Below are 16817 nucleotides of genomic sequence, written 5' to 3' on the forward strand. Positions count from 1 at the left end.
ACTGACCTTGTGGGTGGAGTGCTGTGAATATATTTTGATTAAAGGGGTATAACATCTTTCAAACTTATTTTCTTTCCACTTAAGCAGACTTCATTATTTTAGGATTTGGCTGGCAGTCTGCTCCTGCTTTCCCTCCCAAATCTCAGCCAGTGACCCTGACTCTGTCACTTTGCTGCTCTGGTCAGAGGTGATTATCCGTTTCAGCCACAGCTATTTCTGCTGTTTTCTCTTAAATGTGCCTTGACAGCGGCCTGCCTTTTCTCTGGCAGCACTGTACTCATTGGGATTCCCGTTCAATACTCCAAAAGGGCAACGTGGACAGATGGCATTCAGTCAAAACACAAGGCAGTTTAGCTTAGCTGTCACATGACACAACCTTTCGCCCTCTTACTCAGCAGAGAATTGAAACAAGCGAAAACTGTCTGTTGTCCTAACCTCCTCTGCATGAATAAGCAGAAAAGTAAAGGAAAACACAACTGAAGCTTGAATATTAATTTCATTTTCACTTTCACTCTCTTACTCATGGGTGATCGCATTGCTACTCATTTGGTGACCAGAAAATTGTCTACCTTTGTAAGTTCCCATCTCTGATCTCTCCATGCTACCCTCTGCAGATGTCTTCCAACCCCTTCCTGAGAGTTATTTCATCACGGTTACTGCTAAATCAAGCGTGCCACACACAGAACCTAAAACTGTCTATTTAGTTTGGGGTGAGTAGATTATTCAAGGTTATCTGAACTCCCTAAATACTCTGGGAACAAGGCAAACAGCCATCCCACAGACAGAGTGTACATGCCAAACAAATGGATGAACTTTCCCTAAAAAAGTAGCAATCGCGGACTGCAGAACAAATATTTCCAGTAATTAAATAGCCATTATCTCCCTGCAGTTAAAGAAGCATACTTGCAGCAGTTATCAGGGAGAAACCTTAAGTACAGAGAAAGTTCAATGTTAGAGTGATAGAAGTGAAAGACCTGGCCTTAATTGATACATTGAAACCACACATCGACCATTGTGAAGATAAGTCTGAAGTCATTGATAATGTTTGCATTAATAATAGATTCGGTGCGGTTAGTGGAAGAGAAAGTGACGGAAGGATGAGGCCTATAGTCTGTAATGACTGCAGTTTTCCGTTGCTATACCTCCCTCAGAGATTACGGTTAGGAAAGTAAATGGGCATATACTAATCCATGTATTGGAATTAAATGCACAACTCTTTCTTTCCAGCCTCTGCTCCATCGCTCTCATTACTCCTCTTCCTTTCTCTCTTTCTTACTTTCCTCTCGGCCTGTTTTTCTGCTCTCATGTGCAGTGGGGAAAAGCTGAGCACGTCTCCGCCGAAGCTGAGGCCTGATTAAAGCCGCACACTGCAGCAAACTGTACTATGTATGAGGAAAAGGTCACCCATTGACACATGCTTCGCTTGCAAAACCAGAGCTTAGCAATATCAGAAAAAGACACTTCTCTTTTATTCCATGTATTGTAACTTAAAGAGATAGAAACAGTGGAAATATTTCTTTGAGAGCAGGCTCTTGAAAGTAAGTACAGGGAAATCTTTCGTGTGTGTGCGCTTGGTTTTATACTGCTTCACTTCTAAGGACCCTGAGTGTGCGGACATTTGAGGAGATGAGCTTAGTTTTCCAAGTTTTCTCTTCTTGATCAGGGCTTCTTAGAGTTAAGACTGGGACACAGCATGGTTTCTATACTGACCAGTCAATATTCATATGAAGAGTTGATGTCTAAATATAGCTGTGGCTTCAGCAGCGTTTCCTATTTGTCAATCTTGTGACTGTCTTAATGCATGAGCTTCCGTTTCAATCAACTACCTATACAGGTCAAGACTGAGCTTCAGTTTCACCTCTACTCTATACACAACCCGAGGCATACTTTTCCACTAAAGCTGTTTCCTGGCTTTCTCATCTTGAGTATTTCAGGAGCTCTGCCCTCAAAGTTGTCCTGAATTGATTGTTCCCATATGTCCTCTGACAGTGTGAAGTCTTCCCTGTCAGACAGAAGGGGAGCTAGGACATCATGTCAGAAGGACTGTGCATCAGGTCTGGTGCATAATGGTTGCATTGCTAATAGTGAAAAGTAAAGCCCCTTTTCGTATTCTTCCAGAAGAGTTATAAAAGCGAGTACAGGGAACTACGAACACACACATATTTTTAAATCATCTCCACTCATCTTCACTTCTTTCTCATAATACCTCAACCTTAACTGGTTGAGTTCAGCATGACGCTCTACAACATCATGTGTTAAAACAAATCTGTGATGTGGAGGAGACTACATTGTTGAATTATACAGTATACATGAAGAAAAGAAGTGACTAAAAGGCAGAAACACGATGTGTCTGTTTTTTTAACCATCTTGTAATGTCCCACTCTTCCAGAGTCCAGAGCAGTTTCCCAGCGACGAGTACTTCTTATCAAGACATGTTACTGAACCGACCTGGGCAGGTGCAGTGCCAGAAGTCTCTCCACTTGTCAAAACATGGACCTACCAGTCATTATGTCATAGAGAATATCAGTCTATTGAGATACGCTCCTCTTGGGTTGAGGAATGTTGTCTATTAAAACAAGGTCTCCCATATGAAAAAAAAGGATTCTTACATTACATCGACTCTGCTTTCGACTCTAGGTTAATCCCTTTGCAACTGGTCTGAGAGAGAGTAGCACTTTTGATAAAGCAGCAAAATTTGTCAGAACAATAGTCGCATGATATACTTTGAGTGCTTTTACCACTTGCATGCCAGTGGTGATTGCTCTAAGACTGCAAGGGAAGCTCAGCTTCCCCTAAAATGTCCCCAAAAAAGTGGTGATATGTTCTGCTGTGTGTAAATTTCATTGACAAAATATGCGCTAGAATTCCTTCATCTTTTGTTCAGAATCAGCTACCTATCACAGGGAACTGGCTCCACCTCCTTCTCTTTCATCACGGCAGCTTCTCAGCGCTTTAACTCAGTCAGACGCTGACCGTCCTCTGACTTCAGCGTAAAGTGGGTTGTTCCACTGTGGAAACTGGACGGTCATTGGATAAACGCTGGGCTTTGTCCCGCCCATCGGATGCTGAGCATCTCTGGGGGTCTATGAGGCAGTGGGCTGGCCTGGATGCTAGGCTTTTGCGTGATGATTGGATGATCCGTCTGAGGCCGAATCCCTTTTTTAATGACAGTGTAATGTGATCTTGAAGTATAACTCTCCACCGGAGCATCTTCTGTAGAGAGGAGCTTCTCCTGTTTTAAGCGGCTCAAGTCTTGCACCCACAACACAATGGGCCAAGGCCGTTTAACCAGTCTAGCTCTGCTGGCAATTGAGAGAACACTGGTAAAATCCCTGGAAAAAACACCTGGTTGGTACGACAGGGTCACAGATCATTTTCTTGAAAAGGAACAGAGGGTAGAATTTATATTTAGATAAATTAACAAATTTATGATGTAGGCTGGAAAAAAATGAGCTTCCCCTCCTTGACTGACCAGCAGCCACTACTTTTGCTTGTGCTTACATCTGGTAGATTTTCTCAAATATTTTTGTGCTCTTACCCTGACTTCATGTAGATACTTTCCCAGGGCTCTGGACTGGAAAATTTGAGTAAAGTCAGGTTAAAAAGTCTTAGATATTTGAATCTACACAAGCAGCTCACCTAGAAATTTTGAAAGTTTTTAAAAGTGCATTTGTGAAATTTGTGAATCATAGTATCTCTTTATCTATTTAACTTCAAGCCAAAATGCCGGTGACGTAGACTTAATGACACCAGGTCTGTGGGGTCAACAGCGTTGGAAATACTGACGCCATTATTGTTTTCCAGTAACGGGTAATCTAATGAATTACTATTCAAACGTTACAAGGCTGTTACTGTTAATGTCACCATTACCTACAGTCAGTACATTTATATTCACACAGCAGTCCGACTAAGCTCACAGGTGGACTGTAGAGTCACAGCAGGAATCTGCTCATGACTGTGCAGAAAAAAGAATCAGACTTCTTGCCGAGAATGTCTCACTCAGTTTTGAAAGGCAGCATTAACAATGATGGCCAAATGGATGCAGCTGTAGCTCTTTGTGTCTTTATGCGTATGTGCCATGATGTTTTCTTGCTGTATTAGAGCCATAGACTGTTTGAGTGCAGCTACCCTATTTATCATGGTCACCTACTTCCTCTTCTGGCTGAACACCAAGGGGTACCGAGACATGCTGAATCTTGCAGTCAGATAGCAATCACATTATCTTTGTGTGTTGATCGAGCTGTGCTTAGTGCGTTCATGGAAGTACATGTACTGCTTCAACATCACTGATGTGAAAGGCAAGAACATACATATGAAGGGTACATTATGCACTAGAGCAAAGTGTTTGTCTGCGTCTGTTGTGAGTAACTCACTTCCCCTGGTAACTCATTATATTTATGGAGGAGTAACTCAGTTATTAATTTAATTACTTTTTTGAGAAAGTAACTAGAGTCAATGACAATTCTAAATGTTTACCACCCCAATTTTGCTCGACAACAACATTCCTCATGCGACTCTGTCTTTGTTCATAATGTGAGTTTTTTAGCAACATTTGTACAGTGAGTCTGTGGAGAATTCAAAGCTGATTTGAGATCAAACCAGAACTGGAAGGAAGGTAAATGTTAGTAACCAACACAAGGTCCCCCATGACTTTCTGATGCTAATGTTTTTGCTAACTTAAGTTTATAAAGGCAGATTAATGGAAACATTTTACTTCAAAGAATAGCCAAACAAGAAAAATGTGCAAATTAATTAATTCTCTTTGTGGCATAAAACGAAGATTTCATGTTGTGTGATAGTTAACACACAGCTCGCAAATACTGCACATTTTTCCAAGTCTTTCTGTTGCCCTAATGAGTCCTTTGGGTCATATTTGAGTTTAGCATAACCTCAAAGTTACACAGTCAGCTCTGATATTATACTTGAATCTCTGCTGCAACCATAACCTTGTGCAAAAAAAAGTAGTTAATTCCCAGAGAAATGTATTTCCACACAGTGTAGTCTTGGTTGCTCATTAAAGTCTATCACAGAGAACTGACCAAATGTGTGTACACGGGAGGTAAGAGAAGAGTTATTGGACAGGGAATACACTGGGCATCCTCACAAGTACAAGAGCCAAAAGTGTACTTTGCGTGTAAAGAAGTGAGAGGCAGAAAGTGAGAAAAACTGATGATAAAAGTACAACAGCATCCTGATTTCTTTCAGCCCTGTCTCCGGAGCTACACGGTAATGCCATCTGGGCCAGTCATTCTCCCAAACCAGTTCTCCCTCAGCAGAGGCTTGAGTTGTCAGATACAGCAGAGCGGACTGTTGATGTAGGCCAGTGTGTGTGTGTGTGTATAGGAGTGTGTGTTTTTTAAAGAGAAAGTGCAGTACCTTGTGAGTTTTCCTGCAAGCAAAGGCAGCCTAGTAAAGCATATCCCCAAAAGTGGGTCACGTTACCTGTGCAGTGATCGATTGTCTTCCAGCTTCCCACTTTGATAACCAGTGGCTAAAGAACTCAATCAAAGAGCACCCAGAGAGCTCAGAGACCAGGGGATATAAATAAAAAATAGAAGTGTCACATTGATTTCTGTTGTAATCAATACCGTACACATATACAACTCCATGCTCTTTGGGTTGGACTCTGTTGGATCTATGTTGCGTGAACTGACATGGAAATGGACAGGGGGTTTCTCTGCCTGCATACATGCATGCACACATGTGCACTCACACACACTACACCACCACAAACAGCACTTCCAAATATAGCCCTGTGTCAGTCAGTGGACTCTGTGGTCCCACATGAGTAAATGTTAGATCCATTGGAAGGATGGTGAGAACACAAGGTGGGGGAGTCGAGAGGAGCAGAAGAGCAGCAACAAACATGGGGACGTCTGTTCGTGTCAGCCAGTGCAAAAATATGGGAGGAAATAACGTAATAACTGCAGCAAAAGAACAACCAGGCGTGAGAAATAAGAGCTGCTCCATTAAGTGCTTGTTCTGTGTCCATCTACAGCCCCAACATCTCCAGAGTATGTCAGCAATTTCCTCCACAGAGACTGAGGGTACAATGAAATCTTTCTGTGCAATATGGCACCCAAGCTGAAGCCAAAATTGTACATTTGAAAGCCTTTCAAATAATTATTTTTGGTTTGATTGAGCTCTGGGCTCCACCTGGAACAATCTGAACAGTCTCCAAAGGTGCTTTCAGTGCCAATCTGGCATCCACTGCTCAAGGTAAAGCTTTAAAAAGAAGAAATCAAAGAATCTTCTGTAGCCACTGTAAAGTTAAGAAAGCGCTGAGCTTTCAAAGCCTTAAATAAATAATATATGTGGTGAGTATACATTTTAAACTTATTTTGACTTGGCAGTGTTTTGGGCCATGACCTCTTCTTTGTCAGAGCGTGTTGAAGGGTGTTAAGCCAGTGTTGGCCATGGCCTGCAGGGTCCTCTGCAGAGATCCATAGCTGTGTGACCAAACCGCTGACCTCCAACCTACTGCAGTAGCTTTACAGCCATCGATTCTGTAACTCTCCCTCGCTTTGCCTCTCATTATCTCCCTCCTATTGTCTTTCCTCTTCCATTGCGTTCTCCTCTCTCAATCCGGCTGCAGAGTTAAATCAAATAGGCTTGGATTACTTGCATTTCCCTCCTGTTTGTAGTCAGACAGGGCATCCCTCTGGGAGAGAGAGCTTGTTTTGAAGGGGCTTCCCTTTTTTAACCACCATATCTCTTAGAGGGAGGAAAAAAGTTTTGTAGCATATGTGTTGGGGCTCTTGTGTATAAAAAGTTGTGATTGCTTTGCAGAAAGCTGTTCAGTTGCAATTCCTACCAGAGTTGCATGAGCATTGAGCTTGTTTTATGGACTACAACCTAAAGGCATGCCATCATGTTCCAGACTTCCCAAGATCTTTCCAGGATGTACGACTGTCCTGGAATAACAAACGGAGGACATGGACACAGATAGAGGACACATAAAGAGTATCTCAGAAGATGGTGGTGATCATTGACACCTTAAGGCAGGGGGAGAAATCACCAATCAGAGAATCCTGTCAGCCCACCACTGACCAATGACATTTGACTTTAATTGAATTGTTTGGAGTCTCTCCTGTGTCGAAGCTCTTAGTCTCTGCAGGAGAGAGCAGCATGCTTCTCAACACATTATTAGTGTTGTGTTCAAGCACCAAGGGGCTGTGTGTGAATGTGTGTGTTTCTGTGTGACTGCTGAATGGTTGTCAGTGTAGCCCAGCATGTATCTGCAACGTACGCTTGTGTCTGTGTGTGTATGTGTGTGTGTATGTGTGTGTGTGCGCGCGCTCATCGAGCTGTTGACCTCAGCAGAGCATTACACAGCCACAGATAATGAGCTTTAACGTTCTATTTCATCTTTCTCACTAAGGAGGTGCACAGCAGACACCTGCAGGCCCAAAGGTCACAGAAAGCAACTCAGAGCCTGAAAACAGATTACACAATGATGGCAAGCAGGTAATTATTAAGACAATCATAAATCGGAGAGGAGCCGATGGAGTTTCCTAGCTTTGCAGCGCGGCGATCAGATTTAGTGTCAGAGGAGAAGAATTGGGGTTTTGCTATTAACACTCAGCCTCCAAGGCTCTGTGGAAAGACGATGAATGTGCCGCCATATCGATAAACTTCTCGTAAGGAATTCTTGAGCATGGCTAGCAAGACTAATTTGAATTTCATGTGACTGTAAATCCTTCAGCAGTGGTAATGCCTCACAGCAAGAAGGTTCCTGGTTAGATACCCCGGCCGGGCAAGTGCCTTTCTGTGTGGTGTTTGCATGTGTGCCTGGTTTTCTCAGGATACTCTTTCTTCCTCCCAAGGGTTAATTGGTCACTTTAAATTGCCTGTAGTTATGAGTGTGTTTGTGAATGGTTGTCTGTCTCTACGTTAGCCCTGTAACAGTCTGGGGAGAGGCCCAGGGTGAACCTCATCTGTGACCCCTGAAAGAAAAAGCATTAAAGATAATGGATGGATGTTTATCCTTTCCATTTTGTATGGAAACAGTTGATTCTGGTTTGTTATTTAGGCAATAGAGGGATTATCAGTCTACGTCATCATAAAGATGCGCACGCATCTCAACCGCAGAAGCAGCATTTAGCTTCATTCATTCAGATGCGTTAACGTTTTTTAAACACTAAATTCAACCTTTTAGAAGCATCAAAATGTGCTTCTTTTTTCTGTGGACAGCTGTCAAAAACAACACTACACAATAGAGGCAACTGCTGTCAAGTTTCGACCATTTCAGCGCAACCGGTGTTTCAGCGTTAATAGTGACCATGCTAACTCGAGACTTTCAGCGGACAGCAGCAGTGATTAACGGCCGTGAGTCACCAGTTAACAGGGTCACACTTTACACTGTTACACCAGCGACGTCTGCGTGTGTGTGTTATTAAATGTGCCATCTTTATCCAACCTCAGTTAACCAGGTTTGACTGCAAACAAGCAATAATAACTGCTGATACTCAAAATACAGATTTGACTTTGTTTATTTAATGAAAAAGTTGGTTTGGGGCTGAGGTTCTGACCAAACATGGACTCAATATGGACAGTAAATAATAAGTGAACAGTGGCGTTTTCTCACGGAGGCCAAGGGAAGCCATGCTTCCTCTCTTTTTTTAGACTGTAGCTGTGATTTAATGAAAATACTCCTTTTTAACAGTTTCGATACTTCTTCTGTGTTTTGTCACTGTCATCTCTTCCTTATTCCTCTCCTCTATTTATTGAGCATTTTACGATGTGTAAAACAGCGCCCTCGTAAATGTTCTGTGGCGAATGCGTGGTGAAAATACGATACTGCACGCTGTTGTCCGCGAGGAAGCCAAGCAGAGTTGGCATCCCTTGGTGAAAAAAAACAAGAATGATTAACCAATCAGATGAGGCCGTGGTCATGACACTGCTCATCTGTGATTGACCAAGACTGTGCCAAGGGAAGCCACCCCGTCTTTGGCCTCAAACCAATCAAATCACAGTATCGTCATCATCAAGCCACTGAATGAAATCAGGGAGGTTAGCACATTAGCAGTGTGCATGAAGCGGCCGGTTGAGTGTTTAAGTGGGCGGTTGAGTAAATTAATGAGATATTTAAGCTAAGTCAAGAGGACAATGTACGTCTTTGACTGAGTGAGTGAGGGTGGGAGAGCTAAAGGGTGTGTGTCGGTGTTCAAAGTAAGTAAAATGAGCGCTCTCTGGGCACTCAAACAGGTCGTTCCGTTACATGAAATAGCGATACAAACTGCAACATAGCCTTTTATGTACCACACTCCATAAAAAAATATACAGATAACAGGCTTTGTCTCACTTGGCTTCCTCAAAAAAAATCTCCACGCCACGCCACTGTAAGTGAACCTATAAATTATGATTAACAGAAACAGATTTTATGACCAAGGTAAAATTAGGGAATATTATGAAACAATGTTTACATCCTGGTCTGTCACAGTCTGATAAGTGTCCACGGATAATGCAGTCATGAGCATTGAGTTAGAGTTGTGTTTCCTCTCTAGGTACACACTTGGTTTATCCGCTAAAACGTCTGTCCACCAAATATCTGTCCACTTGCTGATCTCTTCTGTCCACTCACTGCTATTTCACAAAACTGGGAGCATTTTACCGTCAGTCAAAGTGATGACATTAATTTAAAAAACATGTTTTTGGTGGTTAACTCCTCCACATTGGTTGACAAACCATACTCCGCAGTGCTTCTGCACCCGAGTTGCGCGCGCATCTGCCATTATTGATAAACAAATAATCCCTTTATAGTGAGGTCAACACAGATGTGGCACAACATTTCTAATACTGAGATAAGCTCTCTTCATTATTTCTTGAATTGTTCCCAATATATTTCAAAACATGCCGTACAGATTAAATACACTTCAAGTTATTTTCCCCAGTGTTGGCTGTCGTGCATGCTCAAAGAACAAATCGAATCCCACTTAAAGCAGTCTCTGACAATAATTCAAAGTGGTTTTCTATCCAAGAGGCTGCTGTCTTATTTTACTGCAATTAATTGCAAGTAAAAAATCAGTTAAGATGCTATCATCTCCCATGACTATTAAAGTTCGACAGCCACTCAAAGAATAAAACCCACAATCTCTGACAAGACAAGTCATTGTTTGTTACTGAATTGTAATGGCTGACTAATAATCTGTCACACTGGGACATGTAAGAAAGTTTCCCCTTCTGATAGTTCTGTTAATTTTAGCAGTGAGAACACTTTGGTCAAACACCATTAGGCTCATAAATGGGTTTTTAAATGCTCAGAATTATTTATGTGCCTCCACAATCCTGTTGCTGCCGACTAATGGAACAGAGCAGATCTCCTTTAACCATGTGGGTCTGCAATGACCAGGCATACAGGTTTCTCAGGGGCTAAAAGGACCCTGACAGCTGATTGGGGTGATTGTACAACCGCTGTGTTTCACCTGCTCTCAGCAGCACTAACACAGGGAAACATGTCACGGCTGGGTAGGTGTGAATTGAATCCGGCCGCTTGAATCCAATAGAGGCCCCATACCGGCAACGTGATCCACTAATGTTTTGTTCAGCTTAATTGAGCGTTGTCCCTTCAACTTAGCCTCACATCTTCATCCCACGTCTAATAGCTGCAGCTTCCCTGGAAGTCTAATTACTTTGCTGGCATAGTTACAAAATAGAAATATACAACTCCAGGATGTCACAGGAGGGAGGACTCTGTTGTCAAACAGGAATGTGTTTGTTTTCACTTTTTCTTGTTTCTCATTTTCCATGAATATAAAAAGATAATAATGACTCTTCAGATGTGTTTTGTGGTAGCTTGTCTCAAACACAAAGCCCTTCAGTCTGTCAGATAATGAGACAGGCACGCACATAATAAAGACAACAAACATTTTCCTCCTCCTCTGCTCACAACTTCCACAATGCCCCACCCGCTATACCACATCCCTTTGCCTTACCTGCAGAGAGGGTCCAGGCGGCAGACTCTTCGTAGCTCCAGACAGTTGGGTTTTTCCTTATCTTTATAAGAGCAATCAGGAACAATTGTCTGCCTGCGACGCTCTGCGCAGCCCTCACTCTGGCAGGGGCAGAAGAGCAGCCGGTGGCTGAACTCAGCGGGTACACGGTCCAGGAATAACCTCAGAGCTTTGTGGCAGCGCTTCTTGCTACAGGTTTCACCCTTGTTGGGGTCCTCTTTGCTGCAGGTGGCGATGTAGGAAGAGCGTTGTCTTTTGCAGCTGCCGTTTAGGTTGCAGGCTTTGGCTGCATCCAGGCAGGGGTTGCAGTTTCTCTCTGGGTCCAGACATTGGAAACCTTTTGGGGCTACAGTGAGCATCCCTGACAGAGAGGACAAACAGGACAGAAAGTGAACCTACAAGGAAAATAAGTTCAAAGTCCAATATTCAAAAAACTTGATTTTGAGATATTACATGAGTAGATTGTATCTTTAAAAGTCCCATATTATGCAAAAATCACTTTATTGAGTCTTTTATTGAAATTTGTGGGTCTTTGGCTTTCCTCCCAGCCCACAAAATGTGATATTTAATGACAAAACCTGTACTTAGTAGTGCTTGTGAATGTAAAATCCTGACCTAAAACGAGCTGTTTGGATTTTGGGGATTTGCCGACGTCAGTGATTCCCTTTTTTGACCAATCAGGAGCATGTCTGACCTGATTGGCCCACCAGAGCAGATACCCCGGAGAGAAATCTCTCCAGCAGCAGGGAGGAGAATGCTGAAGTTGAAGAGCCATCACTGCTTTGTTTTTGGCTGTAAACAGCCACATAGATCCATGCACGAGCTTCCCATCTCGGAACAAGACAAGACTAAGTGTCTAGAGTTAATTTATCAAGGAAATGTTCCAGCTACACTCAGTAAAACTGTGCATGTGTGTGCTAGTCACTTCACAGCCGACTGTTTTTCCAACTTTGGACAGTACAACAGAGGGCTAGCGAATAGACTGGTCCTGAATCCAGGCGCATTACCAACCATCCACCAACAAACCTCAGACCCTGGAAATGTGAGTATTTTAAATGCTGTGTGCTGTGGAGCAGATGTAAGAGCTTTTCCTCAGTGTCCCCCCTGTCTCTGTGTTAGCTTTAGGATGCTAACTTTAGCTGCGGTTAGCCTGTTGTTTTAGCCTGTAATGTTACGGTAAACAAGCTTCGGTGTTTTCTTAACATTGTGGACTCAGAGCTCATGGCGCCGCTCTCAGTGACGTGGAAGAGCAGGGCGGTATCAGTGGTGGCTCATTTACATATGAAGGCCGCGCCCACTAAATCAGAGCGTTCTGAACAGAGGGGCTATGAGAGCCTGGAAACAATGCTGCTGTGCTTGATTTATTGGCTTTTTGGACCAAAACATGTTACTACCATTTCATGAAGACATCAATGATCCATATTAAACTGCAGAAAAGAAGCATGATATGGGACCTTTAAATTAAAGTATAGGGTCCGAGCATTAAAGGTGAGGGCTCTTGAAGTTTCTCATGATAAAATATTTTATCTGGTGAATTTTTCAACTATTATTTGCAGCATGTCTCCCCTCACTCTCTATATCCCTACATTTCACGTGCAAAATTTATACAGCTCACAAAAGAAAGTTTTGATGAATGTCCAGAGTTACATAAAAGTCTCAAACACTGAATTCAATGGAAACTGAAATTTCCAGTGTATTTCTGTACATTTTTTAGGATGGTTACGAGGGATGGATAAATATACCCCATTGATCTCATGACTTAATACCATAAAGCTCAGTGATATAGTTGGCAGAATGCTCAACTTTGATCAATAGTGAAATTTTATTCTTTATTCTCCTCCAGATGGGGAGTTCATTCTAAATATTACACTTAAGCCCCAAAGAAAAGATATGAAACTTCTTTCATTACTTTATTGTAACTGGTGGTTTTGGATATAGAAGCAGCACAAAAAAGTTTCAAATTAGGAACAATCAACTCACTTCTGCCAACAGAAATTCATAATTGGTCATGTCCAGCTACATGACAGGGCCGTTTATGAGTCCAGAAATGTTTTGCCCTGTTTTTATGCCCTCTTCAGCTGATAAAACACTGTAGTTTGAGGTGACTCCATGGTCCAGTCAAAGAAACAAAATCAAGAGCACCAAATTAGAGTTTAGTAGTCTGTAGAGAAGGTACAAGGGAAGGCAGTTCATGCAGTATGGCCTTGTAATTAAAATCTACAATGATGATCCACATTTCTCTTTCTACTAACAATAAGCCTGTGGAGGGATGCCTGTAGCCTACATCACTCTGCCTGAATTATTGATTCAGTCTGTTTCAAACCTTGACTGAATTATGAATGAATTAGCCTATGATTCCAAATGGGATGTTTATACGTTATTCATATGCAGGTAATTTTTATGGAGATCAAAAATCTTACTGAAATATCTCGATGTACCACGAATAGTATTCTGCTTTTTAAGTCAAATCATGATACAGGTATTTGATCAGTTTCTTAGAAATACAGCAAACAAACAAAACAAAACAAAGATAAAACAGGAATGCTTGGGAACATATCAACAAGGAGCTCAATTATGTAAGATCTGGCGTAAAGGGAAGCGTACTTGAATATTGTAGCAGCTGCTTTAACCTATGCTGCTTGTATTTCTCACATAAGATCCACACCGAGTGGGTCATGTAGAAGATTGAGTCTCCTTTTTTCCAGGGTGATCAAAAACAGAGACATTACAATTACACCTCAGGCTGTACATCATATTTGTAGGAAACAGATTATATCATTAAAGGCTCTGTGTATACTCCAGTCCCAGAACAAAAACATGACTATTCCTGAGATATAGCGTTAATAAAGCTGGATGGTGTTCACTTGTGGCACCCCTCTCTTGTATTCAGGCTATATTAGAGACGTTAACCTCCCTCCCCTGTAGATAATGATATTTCAGAGGTCGTAGCAGCATGGTGACACCCAGAGAGATTCATCTCTTATTCAACAGAACCAATCTCACTCTGTGTCTATCAGACAGCCCCGAGCAGGAAGAGGAGCATTTGTTTTAAAGGGGGTGTACTAGAGAGGCTGTATTTTTCCCAAGTTGTGCATTGTAAGTAATCAGTCCCAGAAATGGAGTAATCATAAAACACATCACAACAAAAAAAGGGGAAATATCCAAACAAATGATCAAGAACTTTTACATCATGTCATAATACATGTCTCTGAGATACTATCAGTGTTAATCACAAGAAGAAGAGAGCACATTTTGTCTGGTTTCCACCAGCATTTTCATTTCGATGTATCAAGGTTAAATGTTTCAGGCGCTTTGATAAACATTCAAAGAGTTAAGAGATGTGTCCTGAGTTCAGCACATGTGGGCGTTGTAAAAAGTGTCGTATTGTCACAGTGCCACAGGAGAGACACCTTTCCTTCCTTGTTTGAATGATAAGACCATTAACTTTTATGACTCTTATTAGACCTTCATACTTGTATCAAATACAATGTGTTTATCCTTGCTCCCTCTGAGGGGAGAGGATAAATGTTGCACAACAGATGTCTGGCAGCATCAAAAACTCTTGTTAGTGAAGGAGACTGACGGAGCAGATGGATTTGTGCTCAAATCACTTACTTATGTGGCAGTTATGAACTTTCAGTCTTTTAAACAGAAAGTGAGATAATTAGCTAAGCTAGGAGCACTTTGGTTTATGTGTAATTATGTGAAGAATCCAAAAGAGAGAGGACTGTTTGCACTGTGCAGGAAGAGGCTACAGCAGGGCCAAAGTTTTCCTTAAGTGGGCCAAGCCAGACTAAGGCAGGCCTAAGGAGGGGCGGTACAGTCCAGCTGGAAGGAGAGGTTAGCGGAGCAGGCTGTCCAGCGGTTCAGGAAACATCACATTGATGGATTGCAGCTCCTAAATCTCCCCTGGCCATCTGCAGGCTCTAATGTGGGCCACAGGGGGGGTCTGGGATGAAAAGAGAATAGGCGAAGGATGAGCTTCTGAGATTTATCTGACCAAGCACGGCTGAATCCGCTTCTGAGGCTGCGGCGATTGACGAGATTTTACTACCTCTGATTGGGAGGCTGAGATTGAATCTGCTGCTCAACCCCAAGAAGATGTCCTGGGGCTAGCATAAGACACAAAGTCCATTTGATGCCTTGCGACGTGCTTACACACAAACAGGAGGATGCTGTAAGAGGAGGAGGAGGAGGAGGAGGCAGAGGAGGTAGGGAGCAAAGACGTGGAGTGGGGAGTGGAAATGTGCCGTATTGTGTTACAGAGTTATAATTGATTTTCCAAGTGCATTACAACGGAGGTTTTCAGCAAACATACTGCGCTATAATGTGAGGAGAAAGGGGTTGATAAGCTAATGATACAAGACGCACATTTAAAAATGGAAAAAGCTTTAAGAGGGGAGAGGAGATGAGACTGGAGCGGTTGATTACAGAGGCTGATCATGACAGAGGGAGATGAAAATGAGAGGACGCAGACTAACAGATTGGACGGACACTTATAGAGACATGCTGGAGAGCTTTTAATTAATCCAGCCTATAATTCAGCAAAGATGCGCACCTCAGGCTCAGAATAATTAACCCAGTCCATCAGCGGTGCAATCAAGCGCTCTCAGCATCACAATAGTTTGCACGTCTATTAACACACCTTTCTGGATGCTGCGCTATACATTAAGATGCTGAATGGGTGAATAGAGTGACAGATGAGTGGGTGGTTTTATTGACTGACTGATGGCTGAAATAAACACAGTACTATCAGTGACCATGAGTGCGGAAAAACGGCAAAGTGGTGGATTTTCTGTTACGTGCTTGTACCTGTTGTTGGCAGAATATGAATGCAGAGAGGTTTCATGTGTAGCTTGGAGTACAATGTGGGCTATTAAGTTAATTTAGAGGGTTTGAATTTGTCTTTTGTTGTTTACTTACAATTGCTTAGTGTACCTCAGCTTCCCAATGTTTATTTGAAGTCAACAACAGTTAAAGCACCGTCATTGCTTTCTGTGTTTCTGCCGTTTGACTGTAAATAGGCTTTTAATAGGGCGCACTCCACTCTATGGGCGCCATAAATTAGACCCCACTGATGGTAATGTAGTGGAAATAACCATCTATTCTTTCCACACATACAGTACAGCCCACAGAGGGAGAGAGAGAAAGACTGAAGAGAAAGAAGTGAGGGGAAGAGAAGACGTGAGATACGGTACACCTACAGGGAGACGGACAAGAAGAAAACAGAAAATTACCTTAGACCTGTGCTCCAGTGTGAAATAAAATAGAAGGATAATAAAGAGAAAGAAAGGGGTGAGGGAGGTGGCCACGGCAAACATGAATGAGAAAAAGTGGATAAAACATTCACGTACGCCGTCTCAGGATCTGTCGGCTTTTTTTTCCCGAGGAGTAAGGGATCTTCCTTTCACAGTAATTGCTCTCCGTCAGCCTAATTTGAATTCTGCATTTCATATATCATCCCATACTCAAGGGACGCTGCGCTGCAGTGGGGAGTTGAGCCCAGGTTAGGAAGAGGCTCTTGGCTCAGGGTTTGTTCTCAGTAATTAGGAAAGGTGCCAAAGTTTGGATTTAATACGACCCTGGGTGAGCGTGCGAGAGCTTGTTAGGGAAGTCTTTAGTCCGGACCCCGAGGAGCATGTCAAGCATTTCCGTGTCAAAGGCCTCTTCAGTCATTAACTCTGTACTCTGTGTTTGCAGCGGGGTCTCCAGAGGGGAGAGAGAAGGGGGGCACTGGATCTACAACATCATCTCCCTAAGCCTTGCTGAGCAACTTGGTAGGAAAAGACGTCATCAGAGAAGAAGCGGAAGAGTTCATGAAATCTTCTGTTCTCAGGGATCAACTGAGTTTTTACCTCTGAGCTA

The 16817-nt window shown here is 42.5% G+C and overlaps 1 protein-coding gene across 1 annotated transcript in view; it reads right to left on the bottom strand.

The window, feature by feature from the left end:
- The window catches only part of LOC141790731 (GDNF family receptor alpha-2-like), a 59644-nt gene that overhangs the window by 21743 nt on the left and 21084 nt on the right, over window positions 1-16817 (bottom strand). Inside the window, exon 4 of the mRNA XM_074670795.1 lies at window positions 10935-11313. Within this exon, the coding sequence (XP_074526896.1) occupies window positions 10935-11313 (379 nt within the window). The remainder of the gene's footprint in view (window positions 1-10934; window positions 11314-16817) is intronic.

Source organism: Halichoeres trimaculatus, unplaced genomic scaffold (assembly GCF_033239565.1).
Source record: "Halichoeres trimaculatus isolate MK-OKI-2021-1 unplaced genomic scaffold, fHalTri1.1 fHalTri1_scaffold_5, whole genome shotgun sequence".
NCBI lineage: Eukaryota > Metazoa > Chordata > Actinopteri > Labriformes > Labridae > Halichoeres > Halichoeres trimaculatus.